The 23,733-nt window shown below is 40.9% G+C and overlaps 1 protein-coding gene across 2 annotated transcripts; it reads left to right on the top strand.

Moving 5' to 3' along the window:
• The first annotated feature begins 216 nt into the window (after nt 1–216).
• On the top strand, nt 217–23,072 carry NUFIP1 (nuclear FMR1 interacting protein 1). 2 transcript variants are annotated; one of them, XM_075265464.1, is made up of 10 exons: nt 217–454; nt 5,386–5,453; nt 6,777–6,881; nt 8,936–8,998; nt 9,653–9,729; nt 17,154–17,246; nt 17,786–18,018; nt 19,225–19,350; nt 20,104–20,351; nt 21,725–23,072. In XM_075265464.1, exons 1-10 carry the CDS (start codon nt 232–234, stop codon nt 22,190–22,192), a joined length of 1,704 nt encoding a protein of 567 aa, XP_075121565.1. In that variant the 5' UTR covers nt 217–231; the 3' UTR covers nt 22,193–23,072. The 2 variants fall into 2 exon arrangements, with proteins under 2 accessions (XP_075121565.1, XP_075121564.1); XM_075265463.1 differs by lacking the exons at nt 217–454; nt 5,386–5,453; nt 6,777–6,881 and adding an exon at nt 8,489–8,616.
• The last annotated feature ends 661 nt before the right edge of the window (nt 23,073–23,733 follow it).

The following is a 23,733-nucleotide window of genomic DNA, read 5'->3' as shown; positions in this document are numbered from 1 at the left end:
ACCACGTGCCACATGCTAAGCTCATACGCCGCCATATTTGATAAGGGCTACCAGAGTTTTCTCTAAATAATATATAGTATATGATGCCATATTTCATTTATTAGTGGCCAGGCAGCCGTATTGTGTGAAGGGCCCGGCGTCCTCTCCAGGACTGCAATCTTTACCCGTTAACAAGTAGGAGAATTCTAGCTCGTGTCATGACGTCATAGGTCACCCGGAAGTGAGCGCCACATGCACGTTGTTATCATGGAGCAGCATGCGGCTTATCCACCTCCTGTGCTCCGGCCCCCCGTATTTGCTGCTACTCCGGATCCAGGACAAATGGGAGCCTGGTACCAACCCCCGAATCAGGGGCTCTGGGCCCCGACACCACCAGCCGGACCGTGGTATGGAGGATGGAATCAGTGGGGACCCCCGCAAGGATATCAGCAGATCCCTCACGTGCAGCCCTATGGTGAGTGATGAGGGGGAGAAGTGACTTTGTGCATGGCATATTCTGGTGCATTTGTTTTGGGAACAGTTTTTCCATTCCCAATAGAAGTTGTGTTAGAATTTTTATTGTAAAAACTTTCCCAGAGCTGTGCATTGCTAGAGAGAGACAGATTTCCCAAAACCCATATCCGCCTGTCCCTGGCGCTCCTGTGTGCTCCCAGCGCAATCCTGTCCTGCTGTGGACACTGTGATGCATCGGGGGCAGCTGAGTAGGGTTTTTGTTGTGTTTTTTTTTTTTTTTTCATGTTCCCCAACTTAAAATAAAGTTTACAAGTCGCCCAGCTGTTTGTGCCAGGTAAGTGCGGCAGCCAATCACAGGCCTCAGCAGTCACTTCTGCACAAAAACATCACAGCAGTCATGTGCTTCAATACAGAAAAGTGTTATTTTTTTGGCAACTACAGACACAATGTTAAATAAGAAAAGTCTGAACATCCCTTTAAGATGGGTCATAAATATTAGATTGTCATGGGTCTGGCACCCATGCTTGCATGGTTTGCTATTCTCAGATTGGTTATGTTGCCTTTTTCACAGCTTAGTCCTATTAAAGGGATGCTATAATTGGAAAAAATGTTTTTTTTCACAGTCTTTAGAAAAGCTATATTTTGCCTATCTTTATTTTTCTGCTCTGCGCTGCTGTATTTCAGATTTTTCTTCCTTATTCAAATTAGTTTCAGAAAGCACAGGGGGTGTTCCTGGGCGTTAAAACATATTTTGGTTCCTTTCTGTGAAATCCTGTATTTTTTTCACTTTTTTTTCCTGGCTTATGTATTGAGAGCTGTTCTGCCTCTAACTGGGTAACTGTGTATGGAGTAAGGGTTGGTTCACAGCTTTTTTTTGTATTCCATTTGAGGGAGTCCGCATGGGGACCCTTCCGAATGGAATACCAAGCGCAATTGCAAGCGGTGTGCAGTAAAAGCACACGGATCCCCATAGACTATAATGGGGTCCGTGTGCTTGCCGTCAGATCTCCGCAGGCAACATACGGACAGGAAAGTAGTTCACAATCTACTTTCCTGTCCGCATGATTCGTGCGGGCAGCGCGCAGCAAGCACACGGACCCCAATGGTATTCCGTCTGGGGGGGGAGGGTCCCCATCCAGACTCCCCCAAATGGAATACAAACGGCGATGTGAACGAGGGGTAAGCGGTGTAAAATGTACAGAAAATGATGGGAGGATCACTTCAGTTATAGCTATATTATTTCCAGAGATATCCGTGTTTGAAAACATAGTCGGGATTCAGGTATTTATATGTAGCTGTGACTGTGTTTTTTACTAATGATATCTCTGAGACTAATATAGATGCAACCTTGGGGTCATATGAAAGAAGAGAATATACTAACATATGACACCAAAAGCAAGGTTTTACGTTTTATAATGTCTGATATATAACTGTTTGAAGTGACCCTCCCATGCCCTCATTTTCTCTAGATTTTAAACAGCCCCCTTCTCCAAGTCCATACTCCATACACAGTTATAAGTAAGAGGCAGGAACAGCTCTCTATTCAGAAGCAAAGGAAATTGTGAAAATGTGCAGGATTTCCCAGAAAGAAGACACAATTTGTTAATAAAATATGTCAAAAATTTTTTTTAATGACACAAATACTGCTAGAACAGGGGTAGGGAACGTACGGCTCTCCAGCTGTTGCACAACTACAACTCCCAGCATGCATACTGTCTCTGCTGTTCTTGGAACTCCCATGGAACTGAATGGAGCATGCTGGGAGTTGTAGTTTCACAGCAGCTGGAGAGCCAAAGGTTCCCTACCCCTGTGCTAGAAAAACCGTCAGAAAGTTTAATTTAAACCAGTCTTTCTCAAAGTGGGCGATAACGCCCCCTTGTGGGCACTGGAGGCAGAGCCAAGTGCACAGGCCGGCGGCCGTTTTTTGGAGGCCGCTTACGTGCGCATGCGCAGTGTGCTCTGAACTCTATTGAACTTCAGGAGCGTACTATGCGCATGTAAGCGGCCTCCAAAAAATGTGCGGCCTGTGCACTTGGCTTTGCCTGCGGCCCGATAGCAGAGCCGACTGCGCAGGTGTCGAAGTGTGACCCCTAGCCAGAAGAAGACAAGTGAAGAGGCGGTTGCTGAAGATGATGGAGGCGTCGCTGGAGAGAGTTCTCTCGCAGCATTGGGGACGCTCCCAGTGCTGCAAGAGAATTCATTTGCATACTGACAAAAACCTGTTTTTTAATCAAACGGCGGGCCGGAGACGAATAGCCTTTCTTAAGGCTGTTCCGATGTGTGAACGAGAAAAAGTAAAGAGTTTTAATGGTAGAATCCCTTTAAACAACCGATGCAGATCTTTATAGTGACAGTTTGTATTCATCCTAAGTTTTGAGGCTGCAAAGAGGCCTGTACCTCGCCCTCCTATCACTGTTTTGCTGTCTTGACCCTGCTGGTTCCTAAAGACAGACCTTCTCTAGTAACAGGGATTGAACAGCAAAGTAGCAAAAAGGAAGACACTTTAGTGGCAGGAACTTGAGAGGTTTTTCAAGGCAGAAAACAGCAACATTTTAAATTAAAAGTACATTATGTTTTGGTCCAGAATCACACGCTCTATTAAATGAGACTGCCTTGTCTAAAAAGTTAGTGACCTTTTCATTTTGTTAAGTGATAAAAAATAAACTATGAACACTTATATTTTTGAAAGTTTTCCTTTAAACACCTGCCTAAAATTGTTGCACATTAGTGTATATAGAGAGGTACTTACCTGTACTGATGTGAACAAAGTGCCGGCCTTCTTGTCTTATCTCCCTCTCTTCTTGCTCATTCCACCCCCTCCATAAACTTCTATAGACAGGAATTATGAGTCATGTGACCTGCAGTCTATCTCAAGATGGATAAATTTGTGATTTTCATTGAAAGTTGTTTTAGCGAACAGAGCAAGGTAAAAGACTGATAAGAGCAGAAGCAGTCATTTGTCTCCGATAAGATATATTACAAAGTTTCTTGCAGACATTTGTCCTATTCATTTTTGCAAAGTTTATTTAAGTGTCTAATACCATACTTCTCAGAAGTACATGAAGGTGACACGTCTGGCCTAAAATTCCAAGCTATTGAACAGGTTCCCAAAAAAGTTTGATATTGGGACAATCTGATACCGCGAAAAAATCGCAATGGATTTTAAGACTCAAAACAGTGCAACAATGTGGGCTCAACGAGCAGCTAGTTTTTGCATGTTTGATTTAGCCGTATGTTCCCCTACTTAGATCCACCTCCTCGTTTTTTGTTTTTTTTTGCACTTTCCTAGTAGATGTTCCTGCGCCACACGGCCTTCCGTACCTTATGTCTAGATTTTTGTGTCCTACTTACAAGTAATATAGGACATCTCTGTATTCTTATGATGAATATCCACTTGTTACATTATTTCTAGGCATAGGTGAGTTTGGTTAAACCTTTATTTAGTATGTCTGTAGAGTTGATTTTCAGTTGTATCTGGCTAGGATCTCATCAGTGTTTGGGTTTCTGTTTGGGAACTCCGCTTGGGGACCCCCCCCCGAACGGAAACCTATACATATAGAAAAGCGTTTTCCAAAGAAACCACACAGAGCCCATGGACTATAATGAGGTCCATGTGGTTTCCGCACAAAACATGTGGAGAGAAAAGTACTTTTCTCTCCGCATGTTTTGTGTGGAAACCACACGGACCTCATTATAGTCCATGTGGTTTCTTGGATAAACCGCTTCTTAATGCGTATAGATTTCCATTCGGGGGCGCGGGAGGGGGAATCCCCATGCGGACTCCCCAAACGAAAACCAAAACGCTGATGTGAACTTGGCCTCAGACTCAGATTTGTTCTTCCTCTAAACTTCAGCCTGCCTTTTTGGTGCTCCTCTCTTTGTTGGCCTTAGGCTAGTATCCTCAGACAGGCCGGGCATCTGTTTATCACTGATGGCTACTTCATGCATTTACAAGTATTAGAGTAACATTTCTTCCCCAGTATGAATTACTAGTTATAAAGAATAGCATTTAGAGATATTCTAGCATTTGAATTGAGGTATTGACACCATCCTTAATGTATTACTATGATCATACCCTATTGCAGTGTCTTTTTTTTTTTTTATATCCCACTATTGAGCAAATTCTGTGACTTCTGGGCAGTTTGGATCACATTTTTTGGTTTCTGGTCTTCTGTTATTTTCAATTAAAAGTTGAGTTTTAGGTCTTTAGTCCTCTAGATTCTATACTCGATGAGCTTCTTGTTAAGCTAGGAGAAGAAATATTTCTTACTGGTGATTATTATGTTGAAATGACTATTGCTTGTTAAGATATAAATCATAAATTATAATGTTCGCCCGTTTTTTAGGGTTTCCTGCACAAACTGCACTACTAGGAACAAGTTACCAAGCAATAATCAGTTTCTAAATGTAATTGTGAATTGTGGCATGGACTGGCACCATCTCGTGTCTTCGGCTTCCATATTTCCTGTGTGTGGCACTTGGATATACAATTCTTTGGGTCCAGCCTGGCCTTGACTAGTAGCATGCCCTGTGCTTTTGGCGGGCGTGCACCAATACACTATGCTATCCTGCCGTTTTGGATTGGTGCTGCTTTCAGCCATGCTGGCATTAGTAAATGTGATCCATTAGATTTCGGGGATTCTTCGTTGGTATACGTATGTTGCCGCGCTGCCAGTGACATCACTGTAGTATCTGAAACACGTTGCGGTAATTTGACTACTATTTTAATCCACACGATTCTAATGAGAAATGTCACATAGCTCATAACACTTCTATCCCGATTCCTTTTATAATGAGGAAAGGTTGTTGTTCCTATGGAAACCAGAGCGTAAAGCACGCAACGGCAATGAGCAATGTATTGTTACCATTTAGACATCTAATATAATGTAACACCATTTCTTACTTCCATTTTTTTTTCTTGTGCTATCACAGGGGGGCCTAGACATTATGGTCAACATCTGCATGAAGGAAATGCTTGTCACGGGAACAAAGAACACAAGGTACGGTATATTACGTAATCCGACATAAACAATCCATACCTGTAATTTAGCATGTTATATTAATATAATTCGATTTCTTTGCTTCCATTATTACACTTTTCGTAATGTTATCCTGTAGAATTCTGGCGGATTATTAGATTATTATGGTATGTAATAGCAGGAAATGAACTCGAGTTAAGGTATTTGTTATCAAGAGACCTGAATAATATTAATAATGGAAGGGCATGTACAGGTTATAATGAACTGTTATAATTCAGCCGGGGGGTACACCATTTCATATGGCTTATCTGCCATATCAATCAGTTTGGCACTTTTTTTCCTCTTTTCCTTTAATGCAGGGCTATGATCGGTGACTGCATCTTAGCTGGATTACTTAAAGGCAATCCACTTTGTGTCTTATCAGAAGCTTGGCCTACTAATCTGCCCATCCTCCTTGCTTTACACTTCAGTTTGTTCCAATGATATGTTCTTCATAAGTTCAATAGGAAGTCCATGAACAGAGATAGCTTCGTCCCTGTCTACGGTTTTAATGACAGAGTGTAGCGCCAACTAGTGTTACATTGGGGAATTCACAGCACCACTTACCTGTACTGGCATACTCCGGATACAGCTCTATAGGCTATCATTAACCGCAACAAGAGTAGAGAGACTCGGCCTACTTATGGCAACCTGCCATGGTAAGCATGGTTTCCACAAACCCCCTCCTCATCCCCAATTGTAGTATTGTGAGAGCCCTGACAGCATGTGCTGTGTGCAGCATTACAGATTTGCTCCTACTTGACATGCCCTGGAGTCTTCCCATAGGTAAGAGGAGTTGTGACTAGGCAGATAACTACGGGATTGGGAATGCTTATAATGGCTATACCCAATGTCAAATCATGTGAATGAGTGGGGCCATGGCCTCTGCTGCTGGACCACAGTTGTGACTGTAAGGAATGGCTGACAAGCAATGAAGGTGACATTGGGTTGAGAGAAATGCATACTGGGATAATGTGACAAATTCTGAAAAATAAAATATTTTCTAAATTAAATATATTCACATTATCTAACTGCCTACGTAGGGTTGCCATACTTGGTATACCCCTTTAAATAGTATTGCCAAGATAGGAATATCACTTTAAATAGAATTTTACGCATTGTATTTGTGGAAGTTCTTGAGAAGAAAAATCCACTTTTAACAATGAGATATTTCTGCACATAATGATATAAAAGTGTGTAACTGGATTAAGTATATACAGATCTGAATGCCCCTAAACTCTTTTTTTCTGATGGTTTTGAGTGAACTTGTTGACATTTTTTGATTCATATTTTCCATGATCTTAGAAAAAGAAGAGAAAAGAACCTGTTTACTCACATTATTGTGATACATGTGATCGAGGCTTTAAGAACCAGGAAAAGTATGAGGAGCACGTATCACAACATGTCAAGGTACGATCATAATAATAGTCTATGAATTCAATATTAGAGGGCTGGAATAATTTCCTGTATTGAGCCGTTTTACTCCTGACTTGGCATTTAGCTAAATGTTGTGGGTCCAGTGTCTGTTATTCTGTCCAGTTGTTGGTGGGATAAGCTGCATGTGATACACGACCCCCGCAGCACGTGGAGTTCAGATTTCCATTATGGCTCCTCAACTTTTATATTGAACATGTGAAATCATGCCAGAACTGAAGCTACACTTAAATAGAACTCTCATATTTGGCTCTTACAAGGGGTACGGAGTGGAGGACACTTGTTTGATGACAGAATTCCATCATGGGACGTCTTATCTTGGTCTCCTATGTATATAAAACTTTATAGGATATCTTGCTTATATTTATATGCATTCTTTTTAATAATGTTGTACAGGCTTATTACTCTTATGAGTAATCTTTTTGTTATGTGGGATTCATTGGGTAAGAGTAGCAGTGCAGATTCTTCATTCATTCATTCATTCATTCATTTATTTTTAATGCCGCTAAGACAGTTTTCCCTGAGCTTGGGGGAGGTGAGGTATTCTATAGTGTCATCCATAGTTAGCACATGAAGAAAATGGGACACTGCATCTCATAACTCCTTTTTTGTGTGCAGTTTCACTCAGTAGCAGCGTGATGTAGAAAATAGTGAGCAGCATTGATACAAATAAAGCACTTAAGATGAGATAGAAAACGTACTATTAGATGCAGCAGAATGTTTCTCTTTGTCACTCGGCCCCTCTCCATAGACTTAATCCAGATGAATTCAGGAGAGGTTGCAGAGCAAGTGAAAAGTTTAGGGAGGAGGGTTGTGGGAAGAGTGGAGAAAGAGGCATTTTTTTGTCAGATAAGATCTATTACAAAGTTTCAAATTTGTACTGTTGATTCTATGTTGAAAAGTTACTGACCACTTAAAGGGGATCTATCATTGGCTCTAGTGATTTTTAACTAAACATATTTTTGCATAGCCTTTAGAGAGGCTATTCCAGACATACCTTTTATTCATTAATCCTCCCAGCCGCTTTTGAATTAGCTTGCTTTTATTGATATGCTAATTATCCACCATGGTGCACTCCATTAGTCTTTGTGATATTCTCCAAGCACTGCTTGTGTGATAAGTGTAAAGAAGGGGTAGGTGAGAGCCTGGGAAGGTGAAGATTCATGTGCTTGAGCACATCACAGAGACTTCTGGAGTGCACCATGGTGGAAAATTAGCATATCAAAAACTGCTGGGAGGATTCCTGAAAAAAGGTATGCTTGGAATAGCCTTTCTAAAGGCTATGCAAATATATGCTTAGTTAAAAATCACTATAGCCAATAATAGACTCCCTTTATATAAGCTTCATTTGTATATTTAGGCAAACTTATCCCTTTTAGAGATGAACCTTAACATCAGATGGTTTATAATAGCGTTCACAATAGTGTGTAACATATTTCTTTATTTACTGTCTAAAAGGCTTTTGTGAATGGAGTAAATTGAGTACCAGTAAGATGGCACATGGCACAGTATGTTGTCCGGTTATAAATAGATGTAAATAGAAACCTGTTGTACTGATCTAATTAAAGCAGCGGTGTCACTTCATGTGCATATGCTGACACTGTACATGTTTGGTTGTTTCAAACACTAAACTAAATGCACATATATGAATACTCCTTCAGTAATCCTGGTCCTGCCAGGGATTATTGGAATCTTAGTCCGACTTCACATGGTAAGTATAACACTCTGATACTCCGGATTGGAGGATGCAGTCAAGACGTCTTCAGAAACAGTAGTTTTTTATACAATCTGTTTTAGATCCAAACAGGATCTACTGTCCGGTATATAAACCTACACTATATCGTAATTCCCAAACACTCCAGGTCTGAAACGCATCCTCCAATGCAGGGCTATTGAAGGGGTTCCTTCTTCATTTTATAATCTAACAGAAGCAATCGTATTATATGTATACTTGCAAAGGCCTAAAAGGAAGTCATGTGTAAGCACACCTCTCAGTGTTATCTAAGCATAGTATTGTTTTTAATTTATAGTGCCAGGAAACGGACTGCAACTTTAGCGCCCATGAGAAGCTGGTACAATTTCACTGGAGAAATGTAAGTTATGTATCAAGGCTTATATGCATGATATCTTTCTGTAATAAACACCGTAATCATTCACCCAATGTACAGTAGTATGAGGCGTGTGTTGTTTTAAGTGTTATAAATTCCCTGATGTTTAAGATGACGTTATAAGCTTCTTCGGAATTCTTCAGAATTCTCCCCAGATACATAAAGCAGACTCTGAAATAGTTACTTGTTTCAATAAATAAGTGTAGCCTTTAACTGACTGAAATTGGCTTTGCTGCATACCGGTAAGATATCACCTATTTGGAATTTCTTATATATGTGGGGTATACATATCTCAGGCTTATTTGATAGACATGCCATGCGTGCCTGATGGGTCCCTTATATACATATGTTTACAAAAGGGTCTCCCAACCGTTGTCCTGTTTTAGAGGACCCCCTACAGCCAGGGAGAGAAAGCAAGGAGAGATCACTGCACATTTGCACAACACTCTCCTTTCACATCTTCCATTGGAGTTTTTGAAACTGCCATGAACTGCTTATTTTTGCAGCAAATATTTCTATTAGACATGCAATTGTGGAATTTTATGGCACTGCTAGTTATCAACAGGCTAGTGAGTTTTGTGCTTAACCAATATAATATAATAATAAATAATTCCTATTACTTAACCCTAAATATTCTAGATGCATGGACCTGGGGCAAAGAGAATAAAACTGGACACTCCTGATGAAATCAAAAAATGGAGAGAAGAAAGGCGCAAGTATGTATATTTATTACTATTCATCCATCAGATCTGTATATCAGCTAGTACTTCAGTCACAGAATTAATATCTAGAGGTGATTATTGTAGCCTTTTCTCTGCCATAGGTTTTTGGACATTATGTACCTGTGGTTGCCATGACCGCTTTCATATATAACATGAACAAATAAATTCTAAATTACAAATATTTTGTAGGCCAGGGAGAGAGAAGGCTTACAATACTGTTTTTGTCACTTCAGTTAAAAAATGTAATCTATTATGTTCCCAGCAACGTATCCTTGAATGGGTTGTCCAGGTAAAAACGAGCAAACCTTTTAACATTTAAATCAGATGGAGGAGTGAGAAAAAAAAAAAAGCATAATCACCTGTCCCAGTTGTTGTGGTGTCCGCCTGTGTGTCCTGGTTTTTTTCCTCCAGCGGCGTCTCCCAGGTCTCTTCCGGCGTTCCGCTAAAGTTGTACGGAGAGGAGAGTACCCGTGATGTCACAGGTAGTGACATTGCAGGCCCTTCGTTAATTGGCCACAGTGGAACTCTGGAAGACACCGCCACAGTGGAAGAACTGGGACACTTGGGATGACACCAGAGCAACGGGAACAGGTGAGTGTCAATTTTTTATGCATTTTTCACTGCCCCCAGCTCATTTAAACGTTAAAATGGTTGTCTCTTTTTGCCTGGACAACACATTGTTGAAAATATCCGCAATAAGGGCACACTGGTGACTTCTATAGCTGTTTACACAAAATGATTGGGAAAGCAGAAACAGTAGTAATATTAATTAAAAAACAAACAACTCTCTACCTTATCTCTGGGATGTACGACTAGCTTCTTTCTTCTGCAGCTTCTGATCTCTGTATTAAATATAATATTTATTATATTTGTATGCATTATTTTTTAAAAAAAATTTATGTGAAACTAATTGAACATTATCATTTGTGGTGACACTCCGGTATGGACAGTGTAAAATGTAAACTCAATGTTTTTTTGGTTTTAATATTTGTTGCAAATGTTTTCAGTCCACAATCTAGATGCTTGTAAATATATGGGTTATGGCGTTAATGTAAGGCCTAAATTGGTATGGAAGGGTTATTCAATGAGCAATTGCTAATCTTACTTTTCTGGGAAAAAAAGACAAATTTTTAACAGAGCAAGTACCCTTTATTCTGTGATTTGACTGGAGAGGGTGATAACTTGAGCAAAATTCCATGTTACTCACCTCCCCTTCTCCTATACTGGTAATATCTCAGGCTTTATATCTACCAGAGATATAAGTTAAGGAATATTTTATAGATAGATCAAATAAAGCTGGGATTGCGGTTCTTGATGCAATACAGCTGGAGATATAGCCGGTTAAATACACGGTTCGTGTAGTCTGTTGCAACTGCTGGAAGGAGGTTATGTCCACTACTATGCATAAATCTGGGGTCTTGTGCTTCCTTCTACAAGCAAATGTAAAAATAATTTCAGAGAACCTCTGTGTGTCTGTTGGGGTAACAATATGACTGCTATATTTAAAATGGGTTTCTGTGTTGACACTTTTTTTATTGATTTAACATAGTTTGCTTTGAAATATATGTTGTTGGCAGCCTAGCGAGTATTGTGCACATGTCATATCGTTTGGAATAAATCCTATTCATGGTACTCCTAGGCTGTCAATAGGTTGCTGTAGAATTTCTCCAAATCCAAGTATGCCTGGAGAATCGCTGTCCATGTACATGGTTGCCAGGACTAGGACATATGGTCTTTGTTGGGGAAGTGGTGGACCTGACCCCCTGTTTTTGAGCAATGCTCCTATTGCAACTGCTGCAGGGTAGATTCACTACTCTGAATAGCGATTTAGTTTACTGCCGTCACAGCCCTGACATAGACTTCAGATTGTTTTTCCGCACTCTGATTTCAGCTCCAACATCTTGATAAGTGGCTCATGTATAATGAATTGTTATAAGAAAGTGAATGTTACATTCTTCACCTTGTAATGTGACATTTTCTTTTTTGTTCTAAATCATAGTCTCAACATTAATTTAACAAAGATTATACATGGTAGCAAACTATGGGGAATAGTGTAGTTAGCTGTAGTCAGCCCACGCACCATCCCCAGTACATTGGAACTGGGAAATTAAACCAGACTGTTTGTTCATAATAAGTTTATAATTGACAAGTTGTAACATAATGGATTATAACCTCATTCACTCTGTCTGAACGTACTGTAGGGGTTGTCATAGAATTCTCCTTCAAGACATAAAGAATCAGATTAGTCTTCAGAACATAATGACTGGCTGTCAGCAGTCCAATGGTAGCAAAATTGAATGTACAATATGTGCAAAGCCTGAGCAGATGTAAGCAGCAGGGACTGTAAGCATGGGCCAGAATACAGCTGTGTGCACCAGACTGTAGCATGTAGCTGTCAGCTCATTGCCAATTGCAATGATATCAATAAATTAAAAAGAAGAAAGTTTGTATGAATTTACCTGCACACACGTCTTTCATTTCTTTTTTTCTTAGTATATTTATTGAGCTGTAACAAATTTCGGTAGGTCATCAGTATTAGATTGGCAGGGGTCCAACAGTTTGCTGTTTGAAGCAGCAGTGGCACTCAGGTGAGCGCATTGTCTACCAGTGATGTCACATTCATCAAGTGAGTGGGGTTGAGCTGCCATACTAAGCATAGCCACTATACTGCATATGGCATGGTGTTTATTAAAGGGGCTCTATCAGCAAAATCCTGCAGATAGAGCCCCACATGCGTGCATAGCCTTTAAAAAGGCTATTCAGGCACTGTGAAAGTTAAATTAAAATACCCCCCCGTTTTAAAATAATAACTTAAAAAAGAATGTTCTCTACTTACGGAACGTGCACCCTGGGCGGGCATTCAGGGTGCGCCGTCTTCTTTTTCCCCGCCTCTTCTTCCTCTGACGTCTTCGGGTCCCGTCCTCCTCCGGCGCTTGCTCGCGGACACTGATAAAAAAAAATAGCCCGGGCGCATGCGCAGTAGCACGCGGCTTCTACTACGGCTACTGCGCATGCGCCCGGGGCTTTAAAGGGGCTCTATCACTAAGAAAAGTCATTTTTAACTAATCAAACCTTTGCATAGCCCTTAGAAAGTCTATTTCACACCTACCTTTTGTATGTAGATTGCCTCAGTGGTTTCTGAATAAGTCCGTTTATATTCATATGCTAATTAGACTAGTGCACGATAGAAGGTGCACACCTCTCCTATTGTCTTCTATGGGAGACGGCTCCTGCTGCTGCTGATGACTCGCTTCCTGGTTGTTTTCCACACATAGAAGATAATAGGAGAGAGGAGGCTGCTGGGAACTTCCTGTACTGGCTGGAGGCTCATTAGCATATGAATAAAAACGGACTTATTCAGAGACCACTGAAGCAATCTACATACAAAAGGTAGGTGTGAAATAGCCTTTCTAAAGCCTATGCAAGCATGTGATTAGATAAAAATGACTTTTCCCAGTGATAGAGCCCCTTTAAGAATGAAACTGCGACAATTGTCCGAACTATGCTGCCTTTCAAACAACTGGTTAATGTGGGTGTCAGATCGCCACCAATCTCATATTGGTGACCTATCTTAAAGGTAAGTCATCAATATGGTAACCCTGGAAACCCCCTTTAAGACTAGGCTGCCTTTAAGGTGTCCTCAAACCTACTTAAAAAAAAAAAAAAATGCGAAGAAAAAAGTCCTACAATTTTGTACATTTCCTGATTACTAGACTAATTCACGTAGATCAGGGGTAGGCAATTAATTTTCCCATGGGGCCACATAAGAAATTGTAATGGTTCTAGAGGGCCATGCGCGTCGCAGCAAATTTAGCTCCACCCACTTCTCCGCTGACTCCGTCCATTCTCAATCATTTTTCCACGTGCCCCACAAAGTAAAATCCTCCTACAGTTGCCCTAACATTATACACTCCCACATTATAACGTTTCCCTCCAAATGTCCCACAGCATTAAGTCCCTCTCCTGGTGCCCCTGTATAAACCAGCAGAAACTAGAGGGGGCATTATACTGGGGCAGCTGGAGCAGCTACCCCCCCATGGTTTAATATCCTCCTCCAGCTGCCCGTTTAATGTCACCCTCCATCTGCCCCCTATGTCCCCCCTCCATGTGCATTCAGTTTAACTGCCCCCTACATCTGTCCCTAGTTCCCCCCTCTTGCTCACACATGCTGTCTCTTCTCTTTCTCATCCAGCAGCCTCCATTGCCGGGTAGCTTGCAGAAAGCGCACAGTCCCGTGTGGCTCCGCCCACTAACGAGTCATAGCCTATCCTGGTGATAGGCTGTGATGACATCATCACAGGTCCTTGAAAAACCTTCCACTAGCTATGCGTGCCGGACAGAAGCAGTCAGAGGGCCGGATGTGGCCCGCGGGCTGTACATTGCCCAGGTCTGACGTAGATCATGTGATTGTTTCTTTTATATGGTATATAACTGTAGGCTGTGCGAATTGACATGTGTTATATCTTTGGTCACTGCTTGTACTCCCCTGCACTGGCCCAAGTAATTTGACCTTGAAGTTGGCCATATACTCTAGATATGTTGGCCAAACCCACTGAAAGCAATGGGAGCCACTTTCTTCAGTTCCAGTTAGTATAGCCAGTTTAATCCTTAAAGGGAACATGTCAGGTCAATTTTTGGACTCTAAACCACCCACAGGTCCTTATAGACTAGAGCAGTGATGGCGAACCTTTTAGAGACCGAGTGCCCAAACTGCAACCCAAAACCCACAAAATTTTCGCGGAGTGCCAACACGACAATATAGACTTAATACTATGCGGATCCACAATTGCGGACAGTTACTGACCAAAAATTACAGTCATGTGGGGCTTTACAGAGCTTTCAATAATACAAACAACGTTGTACTGAAATGTAAAGGTCTCGGCATTTGGTACTTTGAACAATTAATTTTCACTATTTACATCGCACAGGATCTGTTTTATAGTTACCGTGTAATATTCTTACATCCTGTACTAATATCACGTCTGCTATAAAACAGATACTGTGTGATATAAATAGTGAGGGGACCCCAGACAGTATTATATGCTCTGCAGTGGGCCCACCACACAATATTATATTCTCCACAGTACCACAGTAGCCCCCCAGTGTTATATGCTCCGCAGTAGGTGTCCCCCCCCCCCCCCACAGGATTATATGCTCCACAGTGGCATCCACACACAGTATTGTGTGCTTATAAATAGCCCCCCCCCAGTATTATATGCTCTTTAGTACACCCCCCAGTATTATAAGCCCCCCCAGTATTATACACTCCCCCCAGTATTATAAGCCCCCTCAGTATTATACACTCCCCCCAGTATTATACACCCCACCCAGTATTATAAGCCCCCCCCAGTATTATACACTCCCCCCCAGTATCATACACCCCACCAAGTATTATAAGCGCTCCCCCCAACATCATATACACAGTGAGCCACTCTCATACTCACCCCTGAAGAGCCGCCGGCATCCACCTTCTTGTCACTGGCGGCGCTGATGACGTCATCGCGCCCGCGTCGGGGCAGAGGTCAAACTCTGCAGCCAGTGTAGGCCGCGGTCGCGCGATCCGCGGCCTACCCTGACAGCTTTCAGCTGTATGTGCATTTGCACATACAACTGAAGGCAGTGATCGCTCATCAACGGGGAATCCTGTACCGGATTCCCTGTTGGTGAGCGATCCGGGCGACCGCACGCGTGCCAGCATGGAGGGCTCTGCGTGCCCTCTCTGGCACGCGTGCCATAGGTTCGCCATCACTGGACTAGAGGTTTAATGTTTCAAATCCATCAAAAAAAAAAAAAAAAAAAATCTTTATACTTGACTACAGATGAGTCTTACTCTCATCGGACTCTTCTCTGTTGCTCTCAGCACTTAGACTGTTCTTCAGTGAAGCCGAGGGCAAACACCTCGACTTCACTATGCAAGTGCTGGAAGTCTGGGGCATGCTCACTGAAGCTTAGTTGTACTCCACTGGCTTTGGTGAAGAACTATGTTGGCACGAAGAGTATAGTGGCAGTGTGAATATAAAGCTTTTTTTTTTATTGCGGGTGTGGGTGATTTTATAACAGGCGATTTGGGACACTAAACCCTGAACCATCAGGACTTGTGGGTGGTTTAGTTTCCCAAATCACCCGAACAGATTTCCTTTAATGGTAATACCGTGCAGGTAGCCACAAAATGATCACTCTTGGAAAGCAAGTCTAGTTTTCACACAGCTAGAGTAGGCGCTTATTTGTTCCCAATAGCGTATATAGCCCCCAAATGGTAAATTCCAATAAAAATAGCACCAAGTAAATGAAGGGCGGGAATGATGGAGGAATTATTTATTTTGGGTGAAGATTCCATCTTTTATAAATGATCTTGTATCTTCATAAATCTTATCTTTATTATACCTTTACAATCCTACCTTTATAAATCATCTTACAACAATGAGGCAGGTAGAACAATAATTTCCATAATATGTTCTAGTTATTACCATACACACCATTGTTAGCATTGTCGGCTGCTTAGTGCCAATTCTGTGTTGCAAAATGTATGGAGATTTGTTCCTGTGATCCAGAAGCGATGGTTGTCATAGAAATCTGTAGTGCAAGCTAAAAATGTGGCCTTGTAATGACCCCCTCTCTGGGATGAGTGCCTACTCCAAGCCGTGAACAAGCACTTGTGTTTTTGGGTAATTTTAAGATTTTTTGTTTTTTTTTCCCCTGTCTACGAAGGTCATGTTAATTCCACGTCTCCTGTTATTTGGCAGATTGCTTAGAACTATTAATACAGCCAAGTTCACTTTGTGTCTTCAGTTCCGCCTCTATTTATAGATGAATGCTGTTACGTAAGACTGGATGCTGCCCTCTGAGACTCTAATTTGGAAATAGAAAATTGCAAACGCAAAAAAATCTTACATTGTTGTCTTATTATTTTCTGTGATTGACATCAGAGAAATGAACAAAGTGATTCCGGAACTCATTAAACGGCAAGCGTCGTTAGCACTAGTAGACCTTTGACTTGTATTGTCATTAGAGTATTAGCCGGTCATTGGAGGAGCCCCCACTACTGTGTTCTCTTGTGTTCTTCACCATAGATGGGTTTTGCAGTAACTAGAGACTGTTTTATAAAGCTGCCCCGGTGTTCTGTGTTTGTGTGTGAGCCTTGCTTCAGCCATCTACCTGTAAATTTAAAGTTTACGCAAATCAAGCCGAAATCTGCTAAGAAATTGAAATGAAAAATATTGCAATGTATAAAATTTCGAATAACTTGTTGTCCACTACCTAGGGACAAATTCTATTGTTTGCATCACAACTTGCCTAAAGTTGTATATAAAGACTGTGTGACTTCTTTGCATATTTTTCAGTTCAGTATTTTTCCATTTTCTTTCAAAAATTTTAGGGTTTTTGTATCTACATTTCAATTATTGACTTTTTTTTTCTAGAAACTACCCAACTGCACAAAATGTTGCAAAAAAGAGCCAGATCCAAAAAGAAAAGGAAGAGAGGGGAGAAGTGTTGACAACTGCTCAGTTTGGGTTTGTATCATCTTTGTCTTGTAGGTTCTCAATAATTAGAGAGAATTTTACATATTCTTTGGGTCTTGAACTATTGATGAGGATAGGTCATTGTATCCGCTTAGAAGGGGTTTAACACCTGGCATTCCCACTCACTGATCAGTTGATCCACAAAGAATGGAGCAGGAAGCAGGCAGCTGTGTTCTCTGTGTAGTGGCCAGATCAGATTACTGCAGACTCGCACCCATTCACTTGAATCGGAGTTAAACTGCATTGACTTTGTGATGTTGGTTTGGTTGTTGTCATTGCCACAGTAATAAAACATGTTCCCTTATGTCAAAAGCTGATCATTGGTGGGGTGTCCCTGTGTAGATTCACTAAGCCAGACAGGACTATAGGTTGTATTCAGATTTTATCACTGTAGTATTATCAGTGCAAGACGCTAGCATCCTATCTGATTTCAGATGTCATTGGTCAAGTAATTTTAGTATTTGGAATGCTGCTGTTGACCATATAGGTAATTTCGCCTTTGTACTCCATGAAATTCTGTATGTTTGCAGTAAAATGAAGGGAATGAGGAATGGCCCAGGTGGTGGCAAGAATAATTCGTCCTGGAAAAATCGCCAACATGGAAGGAAGATGAGAAAAAATTTCCAAGTTAATGAGGCTGCAAAACAGGAAGGGTCTGCAAGACCAGAAGAAAAATCTGTAGATCCTTCCAAGAAACCAGTGGCCAGTCATAGTAATGAACGACCTGTTAACCCACTAGACTTGCTTGCTGGTAGTGGCCCAGGTATCAAACGTTGTTGTATTACCCTTCTTTTCTTTCTCTCTTCATCTGTACTGTCCCCTTTTATAAGAATTATGTTTATCATTGTAACACTCCAAAATGAAGAGGGAGCCAGCTTTGGAAATAGGCTTTTATAAAAATGTAATAGACTAGTCGGGAATCATAAAGTTCATGCAATATATAATGAAATTCCCAACTGTGTTTTTATCTAGGGAGATGTCAGGTTCTTTTAAAAGAATCTCATCTTTCTTATGATACCATAGCCATTTTTCTTGGTGATATAAAACCTGAGATACAGCCATTTGAAGTGACTAAACCTCCTTTGGTAAATGCTTTAGCTCTTCATACTACATTAAGTTAGTGAAAAGGTTTGAGAAGATATTGCACCTGATGAACAATCAATTTATGTCTTAAAGGGTTTTTGTGGGCCTAAATGGAGTTTTCATATTGATATTTTGTCCACCTAAACCCTGCAAAGATCAGCTGTTCCAGCATCCTCCAGGCACCAGAAGCTGGTGCAGTGGATAGGGAATGTGTACAGGCTGCTCTCATTCAAGTAATAGGAGTGACGCTGCAGGCCAGTCTACTGGATAGAGGTGGGTCTAGGGAATTATTTGAAAAGGAGCAGCCTGCACGTACCCTCCATCCACTTCATTACATTCCAGTTACTGCAGAAATAGCTGAGCTATGTGTGGTCCGGTTGTCAGATCCCCATAGATCACATACTTATGGCCTATCCAATGGATTCAATTGAGGCCTGGAAAACCTCTTTAAGTAGGCAAGATCAGTCTGTTTCACAGCTCTAGTTTAGAACCCTAGTCCTAGTTATTGATCGCTCTTCAGTGCTTCAGTCCTCCGCATGGGATGCCAGAGTATGTTGGCTGGCTTATCATTTACGTTGGGTTCACACCAGTGTTCGGTCTCCGTTCTCAGGTTTCTGTCTTCTACAGACAGAAGACTGAAACCTGTCACACCATGTCCGGCCGTGAGCACCAGTGAACGTTTCGGGCTCTCCGCGGCTAAACCGTTTTTTTTTTTTTTAAACCAGACACAAAGTCCTGCATGTCCGATTTCGTGTCCGGTTAAAAGATAACCGGTTTCGCCGCGGAGAGCACAAAATTCAAATGAATGGGTTTGAAAAATGTCTTTTTCTTACAATATTGAAATATTACTCATGGAGTTTGTCAATTCCTTGTTTTCACCCTCTAGAATCTGACAGTGGGGAAGAGCCAACATCTACCGGCTTAACCGTCATTCCAAAGCAGGTAACATCTGGCCTGAGCAAACTGATCTCCAGCTATGGAAGTGCATCAGAAAGTGAAAGTGAACCTGAGGGTGAGTAGACATTATGTAGCACCATCTAGTGTTCATTTGTGCTCACATGTCTATCTGCCGTCTCTGAGTGGGACTATTGTCCAGAAGCCAGTGTCATTGGTTTCTATTGTCTCTCTAACCATATTGGTAAACGCAACAAACCAGGTTGATCATGAGAAATTTCTGTCTTGCATAATATTTTTACAAAGGAATGAGAATTGTGACTGAGAATTTGCAAACTGTCATGTTTTAGATTTATTTTGAAGATGCTTTGGCTCCCTCTTGTGGATATATACTTTGGCGTGACAAAATACAGTATTTTCCTGGGCACAACTATATAGTGTATAAATATTTATATACACGATATGTCACTCATTTATACTGTATATCTCTATATCTCTATGTAAATAATACTTGAAGGGGAGGGGGTGGGTCTATTGATTATAGATGAGGACTAGATTATTAGTTATAAAGGGGGAAACTATAGAGAACTATTTATAAGAGGACACTATTTAGAAGGGAGAACTATTTACGGTAAGGGACACTGTTTATAAGAAGGGGTAATAGTCCTTGCTTATAAATAATAACTGCCTTATAAATATTATTCATAAGGGGCAGTTACCTGTGAGCAGGAACTCTTATTTATAAGGTGGACTACTATTTAGTGCAGGGGCATGGCCACTTATATTGTATGGGACACAATTTCATACAGTGTGTGTGTGTGTGTGTGTGTGTGTGTTACCAATCATTGATCTATAACGGTTTTCGTTTCAGAGCTCCCAATTAAGAAAGTTGTTGAGGTCTTACAAGAAAATAAGCAGATTTTGGAAGAACATGGCCAGACAGTAGATTCTAAGTCTGCAAATGTAAAGGCTGAGAACACATCAAAAGTGGTAGACTCGGACCGTTGCAGTACTACGTTGCAGCCAAGTGTCCTCCATAATAAAGTCCATGCTAATAAAGGCCGCAATAACACACAGAAACCTGTTAACACAAGGAGTCGGACTACACTTCTAGAGATGGTAAGAAAATGAAATTATTGTATGAACGCTGGAGAGGTTTTTGCACATGTAGACCACTTTGGTCAATTAAAAGAGATGTCCATGAGCTGCACATTCACTTCAGTTGTGCTGAGCTATAATATCACACACAACCTATGACAAGTGTGGCAATATTTGTGAAAGCTATGGCATAGATTTATTAGGTCTTCTAAGCCAGTTTACTGATGTACAAAACATGAGAAATCGCAAATTGCGACATTTTATTTGTGCTACTCTTGCTTTTTTTCCCAAAAGGGGGGGGGGGGATGGCCCTTAACCCTGCCAGATGTACTATAAGAAACCTGGAGTGAATGATAATGCGGTTTCCATAGCTCCACTGTTACAAAAACACCATAGCTCTATGTATTACTGTTTCCATAGCTTCGAATGTACAAGAGCATTGTAGAGTAGCATTGATCTGATGTTCCTGTAAGGTCTGACCCCTAGTACAAGACTTAGGAGCAGTTATTCCCATCTTGGCAGCAATTTGATGAGATGAAAATAGCCCTTTTAAGGGGTTTAAATCCACCTTTCATATGTTAGATTCTCACAAATGGGTTGTCTGGTACAGTTTCTCCACCATTCATGATTGCCAAGAAAGCGTTTGAGGTTGTTTATTATAGTAGAGCTGCTGACATCTGGATAGTGGATTTAGTATGCGACCACTGGCATTTGCTGTGTAGTGCGTGTTCTTAGCACCCACTTGGTATCATCATGGCAGATGCACTTTGACATGTAATTCTGCACTCTACAAATGTGTAGGCCAGCTTATGTTTACAGAGCTGTATAAGTGCTAGATACCTTTGACATCATCAAATGTTAGCTCAGTGCACTGCAATGTATATCCAGATTCTTATTACGCACCTAATAAATTTTACCAGATAAAGCTGGTTTGCTCTCAGACACTATTGAAACAGCTTGGAATAATCAAACTAAAAGCCTTAGCTGCTGATCTCTGCGAGTCCAGTTTTCGATCCATTGAGTACAATTCTTGGCTATTCACGTTACGTACTTGCATATAAGAAGAGGTGGCCCGGATGTTACACAGTCTGTTGTGTATTAATTAAAAGTGTCTGGCTTAGAAATCCCTATGTGCCGCATGATGTTCACATAATTATTTCCCCGTCCCAGCGAGAACAGATTGCAGGATATGTAGTGGTGGTTGAAATGGCAGTGTTAATGGCAGCGTGCTCTTGGCTGTGTTTGCAGCAGTCCCCTGATCTTATCGAGTATTTGCCTTGACATACAACTTTGATTTTGAAGTGTGTACTTGGGCAGCTGGATTTCATATTTTGGCAGAAAACTAGTTGTAAGAGAAGTATTGCAATATCAAATTTCACTTTTTTTTTCTTTAGTTGCTGGCTCGTGATATAAGACGTGAAAGGAACATCATTTTACAGTGCGTCAGATACGTAGTCCAAAATAACTTTTTTGACTGTACGCCGAAACTAGATCTGCAGGTCACGGATGAGACTCCCTCCGCTAAACCCAAAGATGTGAATGAGGAAACCAAATCCCAAGTGGAAAATGGACAGAACTGTGGACTGGATGAGAAAAGGATGTCTATGGAGAGTTCCTTCCAGAGGCAGTTGGCACCTGTGGATGATGAGATCTGGGAGACCGGTACTACTTGTGTTGAAACATTTGGCGTGAAACCCAAAGATGCGAATGAGGAAACAAAATCCAAAGTGGAAAATGAACAGAACTGTGGACTGGATAAGAAAAAGATGTCTATGGAGAGTTCCTTCCAGAGGCAGCTGGAACCTATGGATGATGAGATCTGGGAGACTGATGCTACTTGTGTTGAAACATTTGGCTTTTAAAATGTTTCACACATGAAGAAAAGACTATTTATTTCTTATTTTATGTTTTGTTTCATACTGTGCTCGACAATATTTGAGAAGGACCCATTGCCACCTCTGTCTGTTTTGGTAAATCCTTGCATCACTACTTAGAACTCAACCATGTGCCATTTATGTTATAAATTGGCAACTGGGTGTTACCATTTCACACTGCAGAGTCCTAAGAAAAGATGCTCCAGATGTATTCTCTAAGGGGAAATACAAACCAGGGTATGAGGTGGTGATGGGGACAATTTGGGTGGAGTCAGAATTGAATAAAATGTTACTGACGCCTGCTTTAAAATAAAATGTTTATTATAGAATATATTATACAATTATTGATATCAGGTAATTAATTAAGGAGCCAGATTTGGAATCGGTGCATTACCCGACCGACTCCACAGCCCTGTATACAAATACAGAACAGGAGAGCTGACAAGCCCTCCTAAAAAAATATATATATATATATATATATATATATATATATATATATATATGTATATATATGTATATATATATGTATTGTATACAGATTTTAAAGTGTAACCACACTGTATATAGCAGACATATCCTAGAGAAGGAGTCATAACTTTTTTCTAACTACCTAAAATTGCTCCCAATTCGACAACTCCACATCCCTAGCTGTAATAGATTTGGCAGTCTATCAGTTATCCAGACACATTGTGATATCCTATGTAATATACATGTTGTGTACGGCTGACTTATATCATGATAAACAAATTCTCCAGAATGGAGTAAGTAATATGTAAGCGGCATCTTTTGTATGCTGTATGGAGTTCTCATGTCATAATGCTCATGGAAAGATTCTTATATTGATTGTAATATACGGAGAGAATTGTATTACGAGTGTTTAGTTAACCTTTTCTTTAGTAAAGGTTCTCATTAAATCTAACCATCATTTATTTCTGTTTATCTGGAGAGTGCACTAAGCTGGCCACAGACTAGTGGCTATTATATCACTGGCACTAATTTATGAGGGCTTGTAAGTGTTTAGGGAAGGGAATCGGGACATCGAAATGAGAATGAACCACAGCTACTTTCTAATCTGTCTCCCCATTGCTGAGATATTAGCTTTCTACCTTGATGAATGAGCTGTTTGGTACAGCGAGGGTATCCTTGTTGCTCTTGTCATATCACAGAGCTACCTCCTAGCTTCTTAGGGTGTCGCCTTTGCTCTCATCACACCAAAGAGCATATTAGGAATAAGGTAATATCTCAGCAATGGTGGCAATGATAGGGAAGCAAAAGTGTTTTACTCGTGAACCCCAGCTATCTGACTGTGCTTCATTCAATAGGGACTATTCTGGTGACAGACTTCCTTTAAACTGATAGCATCTAAAAGTTACAGCACATGGATTATTGCTGCAGGTTTCACGTGTGGCTTTCAACCATTGCAATCCAAAGGTTACCTGCCTAGGACACCCCTGTGCTGATAAAAGGATAACCTGATGAACCCTGATCAAAGATTGGTTCCTTGCTCCCGTTCCCTGCTCAGCTGCTAT

This window comes from Leptodactylus fuscus, chromosome 2, assembly GCF_031893055.1.
Source record: "Leptodactylus fuscus isolate aLepFus1 chromosome 2, aLepFus1.hap2, whole genome shotgun sequence".
Classification (NCBI taxonomy): Eukaryota; Metazoa; Chordata; class Amphibia; order Anura; family Leptodactylidae; genus Leptodactylus; species Leptodactylus fuscus.
Note: the sequence above shows the minus strand (reverse complement) of the source record. Positions and strands in the feature narration are given on the sequence as shown.